The 20,677-nt window shown below is 13.4% G+C and overlaps 1 protein-coding gene and 1 pseudogene across 1 annotated transcript; one reads left to right on the top strand and one right to left on the bottom strand.

The window, feature by feature from the left end:
• Window positions 1-7,617: 7,617 nt before the first annotated feature.
• Window positions 7,618-17,347, bottom strand: LOC125290238 (ADP-ribosylation factor-like protein 1). The gene is given in 2 exon segments (XM_048237140.1): window positions 7,618-8,111; window positions 17,344-17,347. Coding segments are annotated over 2 exon segments (498 nt in total).
• A 53-nt stretch (window positions 17,348-17,400) lies between these two features.
• Window positions 17,401-18,543, top strand: LOC125290237 (annotated as a pseudogene).
• The last annotated feature ends 2,134 nt before the right edge of the window (window positions 18,544-20,677 follow it).

Here is a 20,677-nt window from a genome sequence, read left to right as displayed (position 1 = left end):
TAATAAAACATATATAAAAAATATAATATAGAATGAATTAGATATAAATTTATATTTACCATATTTATTTCATCTATTAGATACTAGAATATAGTATTATAATTTAGATATAGTAAAAAATGAAATGATACTTAAATTATCTTCATTAACTACATTAAATATAGATTTTTTAAATTCAATGCCAAAATATAGTATTATATCAGAAATATTTACTATTCTTTTAATATGTAAATTTTTATATAAAGAAAAATTATGAAATTTACTTTTAGAAATATTTAAAATAATTACAAATTAGAATAAAATAATAGAAATATATAAAATAGAATTAGATATAATATTATCAAATATTTATTATTATACTATAATATCTTTAAAAATTTAGAATATATTTATACCAGATTTATAGTTAATATGATATTTTAAATCCAATTAGATGTCTTCATGTTATTGTGTATATATAAATGCTTGTTTTGATATTTATTATAAAAATAAAGATGAAAATATTTTATAGAAATTTTATAATTCATATACTTGTATAGAAGAATATAATTATAAATTTTAGTATAGTATATATTGTTTTAATTATTTTAAATTATTATTAAAACAAGGACTGACTACTAAAATAATAAAAGATAGAATGGATTTATTATATAAAGCAGAAGAATATTTATTATTAAGTTTAGAATATTATTTATTTTAGGTTAATGATTTTTATAATTATATATAGTTTTATTATATATTAAATACAAATTAGATTATAATTAATATCTTATTATTTAAATATATAGATTATAATATTTTAAAATTAAAATTAGAAAAAATAAAAAATTATTCAGAAGAATTATATAAAAAATATTTTTTATATATAGAACTAATAATAGGATATCAAATAAGTGATTTTGAAAAAATAAAAAATATATTAATAAAATTAGATGAAGACTAGAATATTAAAAATAATTTAGATGAAATATTTAATATTTGAAAAATTATAAATTTTAATAAACAATATTATTAGGTAGAGTTCCAATACAATGATAACAACATTAATTAGATTAAAGAATATATAGATTATGGTATTTTTAAAAATATTAAAATAATAGATAATAAAATAGTTTTTATTGATAATAATTATATATAGATAAAAAATTATACATTAAATTTCATATATAATTTATATATAAGAAATAGTAAAGAATTATAGAGTAAAAAATGTGATGGTGTTACTATGTTAAAAATAAAAGATGATAAATGGAAATCATAGAAGTATCATATAGATGAATTTGATTTTTTTTAAATTTTAAATTTTATTATTTTATTTTATTTATAAATTTTATTAACAAATTCTTCATAATTAAATTCTTCAGTTTCAGGATTTATTTGACTATTTTGAATTAGTTTATTGATTTCTGAAGTACTCATACCCTCTCCACACATAGATAACATTGTTTTAAATTCTTGTAAATTAATTTTTTTATTTCTTTCTTTATCAAAGATATCCATTGCATTATATAAGGATTCTTTTGTTATCTTTTTATTAAATTGATTTATAATATTTTTAACTTCATCATATGGAATATTATCATTATATTTTTTAATAGTATTCTCAATTTCATCTTTATCAACATAAAATCCTAAAACTCTAATAACATATATCAATTCTTTTTTATTTAATGTATTTTTAAATTCAGATCCAATAATTTTACATAATTCTAATATTTTTACATTATCACTACTCATATAGATAAATATTAAATATTATAACACAAATATTTAATATTTTATTATTTTTATATCTATATATAAATTATTTAATTATTGAAATATATCTATTATACTTATAATATAGTATAGTATATCTATTCTATATTATTATATTAATTTATAAATACTTATTATAAAAATGTATATAATTATTTTTATTTTTAAATAAATTAATATAATTATATACGATATATATAATATAATGATAATAGATATATTTCAATAATTAAATAATTTATATATAGATATAAAAATAATAAAATATTAAATATTTGTGTTATAATATATTAATATTTATGTTTTAAATATTTGTGTTATAATATATTAATATTTATGTTTTCAAATAATACTTTATTAATAAAAGGAATAAAAGAAATATTTTAGAAATTTGATAATGATAAAAATGGTATATTAGAAGGAAAGGAAATAGATAATTTTTTTAAAGAATTAGATATACCAAAAGAATTATTAAGTATAATAAAATCTACTATAGATAAAAATTCAGATAATAAAATAAGTTTTAAAGAATTTTTTGACTGAATTTAGAATAATAAAGATATGAAAAACTATATAAATACAGACTCGTTTGTTTTATTGGAAAAGGCATATTCATTTTTTAAACAATATAATAAAAAAGATGATAATAAATTAACATTAGATGAATTTTTTAAAAATAAAAGGTGCTAATAAAGATTATTTTAAAAAATAGATGAAAATAATAAAAATTATATTACATTTTTTGATTTATTATGATATTTAAAATTCACTAATAATAAATAAAAATTTATATTAATATAATAACAATAATTTTATTTTATTTTTTTAATATTTCATTATTATAATTATTTTTTTATTAATATTTTAATATAATCCTAATTATTATCTAAATATTTTTTTATAATTTTATTTTTATTTTTTAATATACAAAATATATTAATAATAACATCTATATAATTATTATTATAATATTCAATATTTTTAAAAAATAAGATAAATAAATTTTCCATATCATTATTTATTTTAATATAATTATTAAAATGTATTAACATATTACAAGTAAATTCTAATATAGATGTTTTTAATTCAATACTATCTATATATAATAAATCAAATACTATATTAAATATTTTATTATTTATTATTATTTTATTTAACTATTCATATTTATATGTAGAAAAATTTGTTAATATTTTAATATAAAATATAATATCATTTAAATCTGTTTCATCATCATCTAAAATTTTTATTATATTTTTAATTATTTTTTCATAAGGTATTTTAAAATGTTCTATATATTTAGGATCTAGATATAAAAATATATAACATAATGTTAATATATTTCATTGATTTTCATTATAATATTTTATTAAAATATTTAATCCACCATATCCTACTAACTATAAAATATCTTTTCTTTCTAAAAATAATATAAAACAATCTAAAATTATATTGATTTCTATTCTATTTTTTATTTTTACTATTTCTTTTAATATAATATAAAATTTATTTTTTCATAATATTTTAGATATTTTTTTACTTAATAAATTATCATCTATATTTGTTTCTGTATTTTTTTTATTTATATATTCTAATTTTTTATATCTTATTAATATATTTTTTCTTTTTATTAAATTATATAAAAATAATATTATTGTATTAATATTAATTGTTTTTGTATATTCATTATTTTTATTTTTTTCTATTATTTTTTCACTTATAATTTTTATTATTTTATATTTCTCTATTAGTATAATTATTTTTTCTTTATTATTTATATTTTCAGATTGAAACATTAATATTTCTAATATATCATCTATCTATTCATTTATTATATTATTATTTTCTAAATATGTTATTAAATAATCACATAAATTTTCATTATTTTTATTTAAAATACTTAATCCTTTAATAGAATCAATAAGATATATATTATTTAAAAAAATTTCATCAATTTTTTTATTTAAATAATATTTTAAATTATCTTCTAAATATAATAATAAAACTAAATTTTTTATATGTATTTTATTATTATCATTAGTTTCATTATACTATTTTACTATATAATCTACTAATTCTTTATTTTCTTTATATAAATAAATATTATTTTTATATCATTCTTTTTTATAAGTAAAACTTTGTAATAAAATATTTAATAATTTTCAATTATTATTAATTTCATATAATAAATATTTAATATCTTTAATATTATTTATTAGATAAATTATTATTATAAATATACTAATATTGATTTTTATATAAAAAATTTTTGTTTTTATTAAAAATAAAATAAAATTTTTATCATTTATTATATTATTTTTTATAAATAAAATAAAACTATTATACAAAACACCATACTAATAATCAATTAAATATTGATATTTATTTTTTATAAAATAATATTTTTCAAAATAATTATATAAAGGAATAAAAACTTTTCAATTTATTTCAACTTTATTGTATATATTTATTATATCTATTAAATAATATTTATAAATATATATAATAAAATCTAAATTTGTAATATCATCTGGAATTAAAATTTTATAATAAAATTTATCTATAAATAATTTTTCATAATTTTTATCATATTTTATTATAATAAATAATAAATTAAATAAATAATCTTTTTTATTTGTTTTTATTAATTTTATTATTTCATAAAAAATATTAGGCATAATATTTTGTTCTATATTCTTTTTTATGTTATGTTTTTCTAATATTAACTTTTCATATAATAATCTATATTTTTCTAACTATTTCTACATTTATAATGATATTTATATTTGTGTTACATTTTTAAAAGATATTTATTTTATGATAAAAAATTCATATAATAAGAAACTTCTTGATTTTTTAAAATAGTTATATTTAAAATCAACTATAATAGAAGAAAAAAATAAAATTAATAAAGCTATTCAATCACTTTGAATATATCCTTTACCATGTGCTAATGAGTTAGATTTAAATAATTTAAATGGTTTTGATAATAATTTAATAAATGAATGCGTTTTTTATCTTAGATCAAATTTACTTTATAAATTATCAGAAAATAATGAATATAATATTACATGTGAATTAAATACTAGTACAATAAATATCACTACTACTACTACGAATAATATTACTTATGATGATACATTAAATTTAGAAAATAATTCAGAAGAAGAATTTATAAGAAATAATAATTTTATAGAAAATACTGAAATAATAAATGATACATTTAATAATTCATCATATGAATTTATACCTAAAGAAGGTAGTGGTATTTATGCTATTTTAGTTTCTTTAGGTATGGTTTATAATAAAAATATAACTAAAAAATAGATTATAGAAAAAGCTAAATTATTTACAGATGCTAATTTCGAGTTTAATAAATATAGATTTACTACTGGTGGTGCTTTATATGGATTTTATACAGCATGATCATAGATGAAAGTATTAATAGATAGAAAACTAGTATTTAAACCAAATAACAATACATATTAGCTTACGGAAAAAGGATTTTAGTTATATAATTCTATAAAAGATCAGAGTACAACTATAAATTCAATAATTTATACAAATATATAGGATAATAATATTATGTTATATGAAGATAATTTAGATAATAATAGAAATTTTAGAATATTAAAAAACATAAATATTTTAAATAAAAAATTACCAATAGGAAATTTTTTATTAGTATATAGAAAAAATAATACAGAATATTTATTAAATATTATTATAATATATAGAAAAATGCATGATTGAATAAAATTATTAAATACTAATGAATATTTAAATGAATTAAACATATTAAATTAGTTTAATAATCTTAAAGTTTTCTATATTTTAGAAGGAAACATTAAGAAATATTATACTCAAAATAATAAAACAAAAATTTTAGATTTTATATTTACTATATCAAATACAGATAATTAGCAAATTATATTTGCTAAAACATGAAATTCTGTATTATTAAAAATTAAAAAAATAGTAAATGTAGTATTAAAAAATGGAATAGAAAAATATAAATTAGATTTGTCATTTATTGAATTTTAGAAAAAAATAAAAAAATATAAAATTTTAAGTAAAGAAGAAATATTTATAAGTCAATTAATAAATATAAAGGGTATATCAGAAAATAAAGCAAAAGAAATACAAAAAATTTATAATGATTTTAAATCATTATATTTAGAAATGAAAAATAATATGAATGATTGTAGAAAAAAATTAAAAGGTATTTTATGTGAAAATATAATAAATAGTTTATTTAATTTTATTTTTAAATATTATTATTTTATTTAATTGATTATTTAAAATAGTAATATAATTACTATTACTGTTATTAATATTGTTTTTATTAAACTATTCTTTTAATTTATTATATGATTCTAATAATTTAGCTAATAAATTAAAAATTTCATATTTTATATCTTTATAACCTTTATTAATAAATATATTGATATATTTTTTTAAATTTTTTAAAATTTGATTATTTTCATTTAATTCTTGATCTATTGATTTAGTCTAAAAAAATAAAGTATTAGTAATATTAGAAATAACTCTTATTACAGTATAAGAATTTTGCATGCTTATTATATCATTATATTTATTTTTTATATTATCTATATTTTTATTTAACATATTTATTAATTCTTTCATTTCAGTCATTATCATAGTTGGATCTATTCTTTTATAAAAATTTTCTATTCCAGTATATTTATTAACAAAATTTAATTCTCTTTCATTTTTATTTAGTTCATATCTAATATATATTGCAAATAGAATACCTGCTGTAAAATAAGAAAATACAATATAAATGATAAATAATTTGATAGTATTATAATTTTTATATCTTAATTCTTCTTTTTCTATTAATTCCATTAAATTGAATGTTGGTGCAACTGTTTCTCTTTTATTTATTATATTATTACATTGCATGTTATTATTTTCTTTTTTAACACTAATAACATAAAATTAAAAAAAATAATTAATGATTGATGAATCTTAGTTAGAAATTTCTACAAAAAATGATAATCCAAAAACATTAGAATATATGAAAAGTAAACTTTCTGATTATGATGAAATAATTAATAAATTTGAAAATATGAGTAAAAAACAGGATGCTGATATACAATCATTAAAAGATTTAGTTTATGAAAGAAATAAATTTTTTATTAATATTATAAAAGAAAATAAATATAATGAAAATAATGAAAGTATTTATTTTAAATGAAGTTTAGGGTCAATAGGATATATTAAATCAGATATAGGAGCTGCAATATATAATAGTATTGTATTAAAACAAATAGCTATGCAGGAAGATTACAATATTAGGATAGTATAGCATTAGCAGATTTAGTACCGAAACCTAATAGTTATAGTTTAAAATATGAACCAATGATAAGAATATATATTTTAAGTAGTAAAGAACAAATATATAAAAATAGATTTTATTGAGTAAATTTATCTGATACTAGTTTTGTATAAAATATATTGTTTATTAATTAATTATTTTTTTAAAAATATAATAGCATCTACATGATATTATATATATAGATAAATATAAAATCAAATTAAATTTCTTTTTTATATAATATAATAAAAAACTATTAAGTTTTAAAATATTATGTAATATATTTTTAATATATTTTCTTTTAAAAGATTTTTTAAATTTTTTTATTATATTAATTAAATTTTTTAAATATTTTCAAATTATATTTCTTCTTTGTTGTGAATGATTTCTATAATATATAGTTTTTAATAAAAAAAGTTCTATCTTATACATTAAAATAATTAATGATAATTATATTTTTAATAAGAATATTTTAATAATTAATTTAATTACTATTTTCCTTCTATTATATTTACTAATCAATCTAATCCATCAGATATTCCATTATTATTCACTGCGCTACAATGATACACGTGTCATTGATGTTTTGTTATCTATGTTAAATTTAATGATTTTGAAATTTCTGAACTATCAGCTACATTTTCTAAATCTTGTTTATTTGCAAATATTAATATACATACATTTTCTAAATTTTTATCATCTAAAAGTTTTAATAATTCTTCTTTTGCTATACTAAATCTTTCTCTATCTTGACTATCTATAACAAATATAATAGCAACTGTATTAGGATAATAAAATTTTCAATAAGATCTAATAGCAGTCTATCCACCTAAATCTCATACATGTAAAATAATATTTTTATATTCAATTTTTTCTACATTAAAACCAATAGTTGGTGTTGTTTCTATTACATCATCTGGAGAAGAAATCTTATGTAATATAGTTGTTTTTCCTGCACCATCTAACCCTAACATTAATATTCTAACTTCTTTTTTAAAACTCAATCTATTTTCTATATATTTTATTCATGAAAATATCTAACCCATAGTTTTAATAAATTTGTGTTGTTTTTTCTATTATTTTTTAAATATAATATAAGATATTATTTTATTTATTTTTTCTAATTTTTCATTATTTGTTATATATTTTAATTTTAATTTAATTTCATATATTATTTTATTTAAATTTAAATTTTTATACTTTATTTTATTTAAATTTAATAAAATAATTATAAGATGATTATATTTAATATTTTTTTTATATTTTTTTAAAAAATTTATTTCAAAATTTATATATTTTTTATAATGTATATTATTTATTTTAAAATTATAAAATAATATTTTTCTATATATAGTTATTAGTTCTATATTATCATATTGAATATCTGAATAATTTAAAAATAAATCTATTATTTTATTTTTATATCATTTAATATTTTTTATTATAAATAAAATTTCACTTGTTATTTTTTTGTTATTTTTTATATTATATGATAAATTTAATAAATTTATTATTTGTATATTTCTATTATTTATTTTAAATTTAATATCTAATAATATACATATAGATATTAAATGAATATTTTTTGTATTTAATGAATATTCTATAATTGTTTTTAATAATTCTTTATTAATATTTAAATTTATAAAATATATTATTTTTAATAAATATAATAAAAAATCATTATATGGATATAATATTTCATTATCATTTATTCCAATATGCATGTTTATTATTAATTGTAATATTATATTTTTCATTTCTATATTAATAATTCTTTTATATTTTATACTTAGATTATAAAATATTTTAATAATACATATATTTCATTTAATTTTTTGCTTATCTATTTCATATATATAATTTCCTTTATTTATATTTCTTATATATAATTCCATTTTTTTAATAATAATCTATATTAAATTATTATCTATTTTTAGATGATTTAAATTTATTATTTGATGAATATTATTGATATAAAACAATTTTTCTTTTTCATAATTTTCTATTAAAATATATTTTATATAATAATTTTTTAATAAATATTGATTTTTTATATAATAGAATAATTTTTTTGTTATTTTATTTAAGTTTTGTAACTATAAAAATGTATTATTTTTTTCTATATTTAAATTATTAAGTATAAATATAAATTCTTCATTTTTAATTATATCACTATCTATAAAGTATTTTTTTCTAAATAATTTTATATTAGAAATTAATATTCAAAATATAATTGTTAAATAATATTTATTTCAATTATTATAATTTTTAAATATATATTTTTGTATATATATTTTATTTCATATATAATGTTTTGTAATTTTATATTCTTTTATATTTAATATTTCTCTTTGTATATTATTAATTAACTATTTTTTATATTTTATCTTTATATTTCTATTAGATAAATAATATAAAATATTATATAATAACTAACAACTTATTATATACTTATATTTTAATATTAATTCAATTATTTTTTCAATGTTTTTATTATTATATTTTAATATTTTCTTTTTATCAATAAATAAAATTATAATTAAATATTTTTCAATTTTTTTAATATAAAATTTTTTTATTTTCTTTTTAATAATTTTATATATATTTCTTTTTAATAAATTAATTTTAAATTTTTTAATATTGAAATTATCATGTATCTAACAAATTTTTTTATATTTATATTCTATATTTATTAAATTACGTAATAATAAGTTTATCTATTCGTTTAATATATTATTTATTATTAAATTATATTTTTTATTATTATATAATTTAATAATTTTTTTAATAAATTTTATATTAATTTTAAGAAATTTTTTTATTATTTGATTTATTTTTAAGTATATTGTTATATTTATAGCTATTATATTATTTAATTTTAATATTTCTATAATAAAATTTTTATTTTTATATTTAATTTTAAATTTTTTTATTATATTTATTATTATATTATCAATGTATTCTATCAATGTATTTTTATTTTCTAAAGATATATATTTAAAACTTTTCTATATTATTTTTATTAATAAAATAAACAAATCATTATTTTTAGATATTATATTGGTTCATTTTTTTATTATTTTTTTAAATATATCTATTCATTTCTTTTTATTTCTTATATAACATTCTAATAACTATAGTAATAAATTTAACTAATAATCATTTAGATATTTATATTCTATTACTATATATAATATTTTTTCATATTCATATTCATTTTTCTTTATCTAATATTGTTTTGAATATTTATTTATTTGTATTTTTTCATACTCTATTTCTATAAAAATCAAGTTTATTATTAAATAATCAAATAAAATTTTTATTTTTTTAAAATCTATTATTTTACATTTTAATAATAAATTAAATATTTTCAATAATTTTTGACTTAAAAATTCTATATTAATATTATATTTATTAAAATCTATTATTTTATATTCTAAAATAAAAAATATCTATAATTGTAATGTTATTTTATAATTAATATCATTATATATATCATCTAATTCCTGGATAATAAATTCTAAAATATTGATCTATTTTATTAAATAAATCAAATTGTTTTTTAATAAATAATTTTGCAATATTTTTATTATTTTTCAAAATATTATTTTATTTTTTAAATTCTAAGTATATATAGAAATATAACCTATTATAATCTATATATAAGAAATTAAAGAATTTATATTTCAATTATCATTTTTATAAATAATATTATATATTAATATTAAAGACATTTTATATATAGGAGTATTTTCATTAAATGTTATTTTATTTAAAATATTATTTATATTTTCTATACTATATATCTAACTTGAATTTATAATAATAAATAATTTTAAAATATTTTCTATTATAGTTTGTTTATTTTTAAACGTATCTATAATATAATTTAATAAGTTTTTTAAAAATAAAATATCATTCTAAATTAAAACTATATTATCTGTACTTATATTTTTTAAAAGAAATAAAATAAATTTTATTATCTTGTCTATTAATAATATATTATTTTTATTATTATAAAATATTCTTTTAAATAAAAAAATAATAGATGTAAATCATTTTTCTTCTTTATCTATTGATTTTTGAATTTTTATAAAATTTAATATATATTCTTCTATTTCATATATTTCATTATTTTTTGTATTTTCTAATATTATAATAAAATATGATTTTGTTATAGAAATTATTATAAACAAAATTAATTCTTTTCTTTTTTCTATATTATTTATTAAATAATTTTTATCTTTTAATATTTTAAATAATTTCTAAATTTGATATAAAAATTTTTTATACGTATATATAGAAAAACTATTATAATTCTATATATACTATAAAGTACATTCGATACAAAAATTTCTTTTAATATCTTTATATATAAAAACATGTGTTTTGTTATTTTTACATTTTTTCTAATTTCAACATATAATCTATTTATCCATATATGAATTTCTGATTTTTATATATATTATATTTTAAAAATTAAAATTAAAATTTTAAACTAAATAAATTCTACATTTCTTGAATTAAAAATAATATAAAAAATAAATCAATTTATTGATATTTTTATATTATTTTTTTGAAATATAGTAAAATGAAAAAAACAAAAAATGCATCAGATACTTTAAAAGCATAGTTATAGATTATATAGAAAACAGGAAAAATAATATTAGGTTATAAAAGAACAATTGATAGTTTAATTAAAGGTAAGTCAAAATTAATAATTATTTCTAAATAGTGTCCATCTAATATATCAGATAAATTACAATATTATGCATTGTTATCTCAATGTAAAGTTATAATATATGAAGGTAAAACCACAGATTTAGGTAATATATTTAATAAAAAGTTTGGTGCATCTTGTGTTTCAGCATTAGATATGGGAGAATCAAATTTAATTAAAAGTAATTAAGTAATTAGATTTTTATAAAAATTAAAAATATATAATTAATAAAATTTCTTTAAAAAATAAATTAAATAAGATTTAAAAATAAAATAATATTTTTATGCAAAGATAGTAGTTTCATAAATATAAAGAATTTTTAAAAGAAAGAGAAAAAAGAGAAAAATTAAAGGAAGAAATTTAGAAATAGAAAATATTAGAAAGAGGATTAGAAAAAAAACATAAAATACCTACACATCTACATAAAGAAGCACATGAAATATTAGATTAGATTGATAATCAATCAAATGAAGTAAATATACAAGATAATGAAATTTATACATCTGAATATCCATGATTTGGAAAAATAAATCCACAAAATATTATAACAACATCTAGAAATCCAGATAAAATTCAAATTAAATTAATTAAAGAATTGTCTTTTATGATACCAAATACAACTATTTTAAAAAGAGGTAATTAGAAACTATCATATATTATAAAAGAATGTATGTATAGAAATATTTAGAATTTAATAATAATAAATAATAAAAATGAATTAATAATTACATCAATTCCATATGGGCCTACATGTTATTTTACAATTGAAAAAATATTATTAAAAGAAAAATTAAGAGATGGTAAATTTCCTATTGTATAGTTTACTTAGTTATTATTTGATTCCTTTTCTAATAATTATTTATCTAATAGAATACAAACTATACTTAAATCATTATTTCCATATAAAGAAAAAAAAGTTAAATAGAAATCAAATACAGTAATATTAATTAAAAATATAAATGATAGTATTATTTTTAGATATTATAAAACTAATATAAAAAATAAAAAAATTATTTTAGATGAATTAGGGCCAAGGTTATAGTTGTTTTTATATAAAATAAAATTAGGCATGATAAATTAGAAATATACAAAAGAAGAATATGTTTATTCTTCATATAAAATTTATAATAAATATAATCTATAAAATAAATTTTTTAATTAATTAAACATTATTAAAATCTAATTTTTTTCTTATATTTTTATTATCTAAAATATCATTAACTGTTGTATTTTTATTAAAATCTGTATTTTTATATGGTGTTGATGTTTCTAATTTTTTATTTTTAAAAAAATCACCATAGTTATTAAAATTTAAATTGTTATTATTTTTAATTTCATCTGTAGTATTCATTTCACTATCAAAAGTACTATAAAATGATTCGTTTTTATTATCTAATTCTACTATAGTATTTTTTAATTCTTCTATCTATTTTTTAATATCCAATAAATCATTTTTCATATTAATAATTCTTTCTATAGCATATGTAACAATTATAAGTAAAATTATTTGTAATATATAGAAAAATATATCAGATGATAAAAGAACGCCCATATATTTTATTTTATATTTTTAAATAAAACACAAATATTAAAATAAATAAACAGTTAACTTCTTAATATAATGTTTTTAGGCTATTTTTTATTAAAATTATTGATATTTTATATATATTCTAAAAAAAATTGTGCTATATTAAAAAGAGAATGCGCTATTAAATCTAATAAAATGTTTTTATTCGATAATGATTGTTATATAGATAAAAAAGATGGAAATTCATATCATGTTTGTAAAATATATACTGCATATTTTTTTATTGATTCTTGTTTAAGAAAAGCAGGTACAAATCATTATATTGTTGAGATGAATTATTAGAATAAAATAATAAATAATAAAAAAGTTGTAGTTAATAGAAAATGTTAGTTAATAGAAAATTGTAAAAAAAGAAGAGATAATTGTAAAAATAATAATAGAGGATATGATATAATAGAAAATTCATGTTATGAAATTAGAAATGATTTAGGTCATATAGATTTTATAGAAAAATGTATATATGGTAGGGTTTAATATTGTTCGGAATAATTATTTTATTTTCAATGTATTCAATAAATATCTTATTTTTTATAATATTATATTTAATTTATTCAAAAAATATACAAATATAGTATTATTATATAAGTACATGTGTTACTGATCTTATTTTATTACCTAACAGTTCTGTTAAAATTGTTTTAAAATCAAATTTATGTGAAGTTGATAAGAAACATATTATAGTATCTAGTGATATAAGTAAATATAATAAATATATATTAATAAATGAAATATTACCAGAAAATAAAAAATTAAGTGAATTATATTTTTATAAAAATAAAGATTGTAGTATAACTTTAAATTTTGTTAGTTTAGTATCTGAAGATAATATACTAGAAGATAGAATTATAATATAGTTTGTTTTATATAATATAGAATATAAAATAAAAACAAATATAAATATAAATTTATTAGAATATTATAATGTTTATAATACATGTAATTTATATAATGATAAAGATATTAATTTTTATATAGTACCAAAAAAATTATATATATTAAAAAATTATAAAAGAAAATATAATATTATGTTACGTATTAATTGTTGTATAGTAGATTTTATTAATATTTCTATTGAAAAAATTTATGATCAAAGAATTAAAATAAATGATAAAAAATTTATAATGTATCCATAGAGTAAAACATGTGAATCATATAAAATTATATTAGAATATAATCCAGATGAAAATATAAATGTATTTACTGGAATTATAAAATTAAATATTCAAACAAATATGATTTTATTAAGTTATATAAAAAATATAGAATATATTATAATAGAATAGGATTATATAGAAATTATAATAATAAATTGACCTGAAGTAATAGAAATAGGACAAAAAATATAGTTATTAATAAAATCAAAAAAAGAAGATATATATTGTAATATTGATACTGAATTTTCAATTGTTAATAAAGAAAATACATTATAGATAAGTGATGATTATATTATTTATGAGGGTGATTTATTTATAAAATATGTATATATTGAAATAAAAAATGATTATTTTTATTTTAATAATAAAAATAAATAGATATTTACTATAAATTTTTATCCAGATTTTTATATCATAAAAAAAGATTTGGAATTAAAAATAGTAGATCATAAAATTCAAAATTTTTATGATATATATCCAAATAATTTAAGTATAAAAATAGAAGAGTATATAGAATTAACATTAGAATTATATGATATTATATGAACAGATATTAAATTTTTTATTCAAAAAAATAACGATTGTATTAAATTAAAATATGATTATAATGATGATTAGGAAGTAGATGAATTTTTTATTTATTCAGGTATTAAAAAAATTAGCTTTTATTTACATATTAATAGTAATTTATTATGTATGAGTGGTAATTTTAATATAAAATTTATACCACAAAATAATAAATATTTAAATATATTTACTTATTCAATAAATATATTATCTGAAATTATTGAAATGAAATATTTAAAATATTATATTAGTGATAATAAAAATGCTAAAAGAGATTATTATAATAAAAAAGAGAAATATAAATTAACACTTCAATTAAATAGAGCATTAAAATATAATAATTTATAGGATAGAGAATATATATATATTTGTTTAAATGGAAAATTAGAGTATATAATTTTATCTAAAAAATGTTTTAATTTTACAAAAGAAAAGGGTAATAATAGCGATGAAATAATATTTTTTATTTCTGATCAAGTACCTGAAAACTATGAAATTATTATAACATTAAAAAATATAGATTTGAAATTAAATGAAATTATAACTATTGTTCCAAATTTTGATGATGATAACATATATATTAAATTTAAATATTATGAAATACACAATAAAAATGTAAATAATATAATATCAGCTTTTATAAGTACATGTTCAGAAAATATAGAAATTTAGTTATTTTTAGTAGATGTATTAGATTTAAATGATAATGATAAAAAGAATTTAAATATAAATAGAAATTTAGGCATAATATTATGAAATTGTGAAAATAATAACGATGATAATTGAAAACATATAAATTATAGTTTTCCATATAAAGGAAAATATATAATAAAACCTATTTTATAGAAAAAAAATATTAAAAAAAAGTATATCTTTTTAAATAAAATTATTCTTATTAATATAGTAGATGATTTATATAATTAGTTTAATATATTATATAATAATTTAGAATTTTAGACATTATTTGTAAATTAGATATTAGGTCCTATTATTATAGAAATTAATATAAAAGAAATATATCATTTAGAAATAGAAATAAATTCTACTACAAAAGATATTTTATTTTTTCCAAAATCTATTATAGTTACCAATAAAATCAATAGTTTTATGTTTTTTATTAAAATAAAAAATTATGAAAATAATAAATTTGATATATTTTTTAATATTTCATCTAAATTAGATTTAAATAACAAATATTTTATTGATAGAATAGATTATTTAGATTATTTTATTAATAATATTACCCCAAATATAAAAAAAATTGAAGAAAATAATAATATAGTCTGTATTTTTTATTTATTTGGATTTTGTATTAAAAAAATATATATTTATATATTTATATATTTCTATGTTATAATTTTTATTATATATATAATAAATTTCAAATTTATAAAATTAGATGTTTTCAAAAAATTACTAAATAAATGATAGATACTATGATCTTTTGAAATAGCTTATAGAATTCTAATCGATAATTTTATTAAAAATAATAATAATATTTCTTCTAAAGAAAATGATAAAATAAAAGAAAAGAAAAAAATAGATGAATTTAATAAATAGTATTATGAAAATTAATTATTTTTGATTTTAATTAATTATTTTTTATTATTTAGAAATATGAAATCAAATTTTTTAATATCTGATTTAATATTTTTACTTGTTTTATTTAATTGAAAATTTAATACAGAATTAGGTATTAACATTTTACCAATATAATCTATAGTATTTGTTTTATTATTTATTAATAAATTTAAATTTGGTTTTTTTATATATTTAAAATTATATATATCAAAATTAATGTTTTTCTACTAATTATTATTTAAATATTCTAAACAACTTTCAATTATTGCTTTTTTTTCATTTTCATTTTTTGGTATATAAGGAAAATTAATAATAATATAGTCATCCATTTATTTATATTTTTATCATATAATAAAATTATAAATGATGACTCAATACTGACACCTTCTCTGATAATTGAAGATAAATTATTAATTCTGATATTATTTTATTATATGATTAAGTAATTGTGTTATAGAACAAGGTTATATAATATAATATAAAAAACAATAATTAATTAATTATAGTATTTTTGATAGCATATGTAATCCCAATACAGTAATTAATAATACACCAGCTGATATTATAACATTCATTGGTTCTGTTTTAAAATAAGCTAAATCTTCCTATATTTTTGTTTCAATTTTTTTACCCATTCTTTTTTATATTTTTATAAATTAAACATAAATTTGAAAAATAACAATACTTAATGAAACCATATTATTATTATAATCCAAATATATCACTTTATTATTATGGAAAACAACATCCAATGCAACCATATAGATTAGAAATGACAAATAATTTAATAGTAGCATATGGTCTTCATAAAGATATGGTTATATGTAGAGCAGATTTATTAGATGAAGAAATATTAAGTTTTTATCATACTAAAGATTATATAAATAAATTAAAAAATACAAAGGATTATTATAGTAGTAATTTTAATGAATCTAATTAGGTAAATAATACAGATGATTGTCCATTATTTCCTGGACTAATAGATTTTTGTAAATATTATACATCTGCTTCTATTGCAGCTGCATAGAAATTAAATAATAAAGATACTAATATTGCTATAAATTGAGCAGGTGGATTACATCATGCTAAAAAGAAAAAAGCAGAAGGATTTTGTTATATTAATGATATTGTATTTGCTATATTAGAATTATTAAAATTTCATAAAAGAGTTATTTATATAGATTTAGATATACATCATGGAGATGGAGTCGAAGAAGCATTTTATTTAACAGATAGAGTTATGACAGTTTCTTTTCATAGATATGGTAATTTCTTTCCAGGAACAGGTAATATAAAAGATACTGGAATGGAAAATGGTAAATATTTTAATATCAACATACCACTTAAACAAGGTATTACAGATAATATGTATATTTATATATTTAAAAAAATAATGAAAGAATGTTTTGAAAAATTTAAACCAGAAGCTATAGCATTATAGTTAGGCTGTGATTCATTAGCTAATGATTTTTTAGGTGATTTTAATTTAACTACTAAAGTTAGAGGTGAGATTTTACAATATATAAAATGTTTTGATATACCATTATTAGTATTAGGTGGTGGTGGATATACTATAGAAAATGTATCAAGATGTTGAGCATATGAAACATCTATTTTATTAAATAGAAAAATAGATGATAAAATACCAAGAAATGTGCAAGATATTAGTTATTATAAAAAATATGATTATAACTTACATATAGAAGCAGATGATAATCTTAAAAATAATAATACTATTAAAGATTTAGAAAAAATTATTAATTATGTTGTAGATAATTTAAAATATTTAAATTATTCTAATATAGTTTATTTAGATGATATATTAAAATAGATGAATATTTAATAAATTTATTTTAAATTATTTATTTTAATTTTCAATTTATATATAAATTAACTTACTATTAATATAAAAATAAAATATAATTTAAATATAACTCACGGTAATATTTTAATAGTTTATTATATATTTTTTAAAATATAATTTAAATATAATTAGATGATGAATATTATATAAAATTTAATATTTATAATTTTAATACATAAATAATATTTATATTATATAAAAATGAAGAAAACATGAATATATCTTTTTTATATTTTTTAGATTATAATTATAATTACATGTATAATAAATGAAAAATTTAAATTAAAAATATTACAAAAATTATTAAAAAAAGATATAACTCTATGTGAAAATATAGAATTATTAAATAATTTAATAATTAATAAATAGGATAATGAAATTGAATAGAAATTAACAAAAAATAATTTTAATGAATAGAATAGAATTTTAAATATATTAGATAAGTTTATAGATAATAATATTATATCAGATGATATTATAAAATATAGTAAAAATATTATTGATATGAATACAATAAGAAATAATATAATAAATAAATCAAAAGATTTAACTAATATATTAAGAAATTAGATTTTTAAATATAATAAAATAAGTTATAAAAAAATTATAAATTCATATAATGATTTAAATAATGATATGAAATATATAAAATCATTTAAATTTATTAATTTATAGGATGAAAATATATTTTATTTATATAAATGAATAGATGATTTTTATATTATTTAGGAATTTTTTCTTATGGTATTATCAAATAAAACAGATTTATAGTTATATAATAAAATGATAATTGATTCAGATAATATATATAAGATACCTATAGCAGTTGTATTATTAAATATGTTATCATTATTTAATAAAAAAGAAAAATTATGAACTATATATAAACCAGAAGATAAAAAAATATTATAGATAAAAAAATATATGTTTGAAATAGATATAAAAAATATATCTAGTACAAAAGATATAATAGAAATTTATAATATAATAGAATATTTAGGAGATAATATATATAATACAATTATTAAATTAATATATAGTAAAGGTATGTTATTAAACAATTTATATATAAGAATATTAAGATTAGATTTATTAGATTTTATAGAAAATATTAAAGTATTATTTTCTTTATTTGATATAGATAATAATAATGAGATATTGGAAACATTAGAATATAATACTAATATTTCTATAACAATTCAATTTAAATTAATAAACTTAATTTATAATGATAATTTACAAAATAAATATAATATATATAAAGATAGCAAAGATAAATTATATAATTTATTAAAAAATAATAAATATGAAAATTTTAATGATGTAATATCTAAAAATTGACCTGATTTAGATTTAATTAACAATAATTAGTATAAAAAATTTGAAATAGAAAATTAGAAAATTTTATAGTATATATATGAAATATTTAATAAAGCAGATATAAATAATAAAATATATGATTTTAGTAATGATATAGGTATTAATAATATTAATGAGAATTTATTAAATATAGAAAATATAAAAAATAAAATAGATAATATATCTTAGTATAATGAATTTATAGATTTTTTATATAATATTAAAAATTATATTATATCATCTAATTATTTATATGAATATTAGAACAATTATATTTATAAAATATAGTTAGAATTTTAGGATATATTAAATAATATTTCATTAAAATATAAAAATACAAATGATAATAAATTCAATGATAGTATATCTAAATTAGAAAGTTTATTTTATATTAAATTAGAAGAATTTACTATTTCTATATTAAATAAAAAAATATTAACAGCTATTAATTCCATAATAATAAAAAATAATGAATTCAAATGACTTTTATATAAAGATAATATTGTATCTAATTGAGAAGAAATAGAAAATGTATTCAATAATTATTTAGATCAAAAAGAATATATAATGTTATAGTAGTAGTTATATAATGATCAAGATAATAAAAATAAAAATATAGAAGAATATAAAATATTTGAAAATATATGATTTAATGGTTCTATTATGTTAGAAATACATATTATATATTCTAATATATTAGATATATTTAATGATAATGGAATTATTTTAACATAGTATTAGT

The sequence above is a fragment of the Alosa alosa genome, unplaced genomic scaffold (genome assembly GCF_017589495.1).
Source record: "Alosa alosa isolate M-15738 ecotype Scorff River unplaced genomic scaffold, AALO_Geno_1.1 AALO_1.0_unplaced_3, whole genome shotgun sequence".
Classification (NCBI taxonomy): domain Eukaryota; kingdom Metazoa; phylum Chordata; class Actinopteri; order Clupeiformes; family Clupeidae; genus Alosa; species Alosa alosa.
This window is presented reverse-complemented; position numbering and strand designations above follow the sequence as displayed.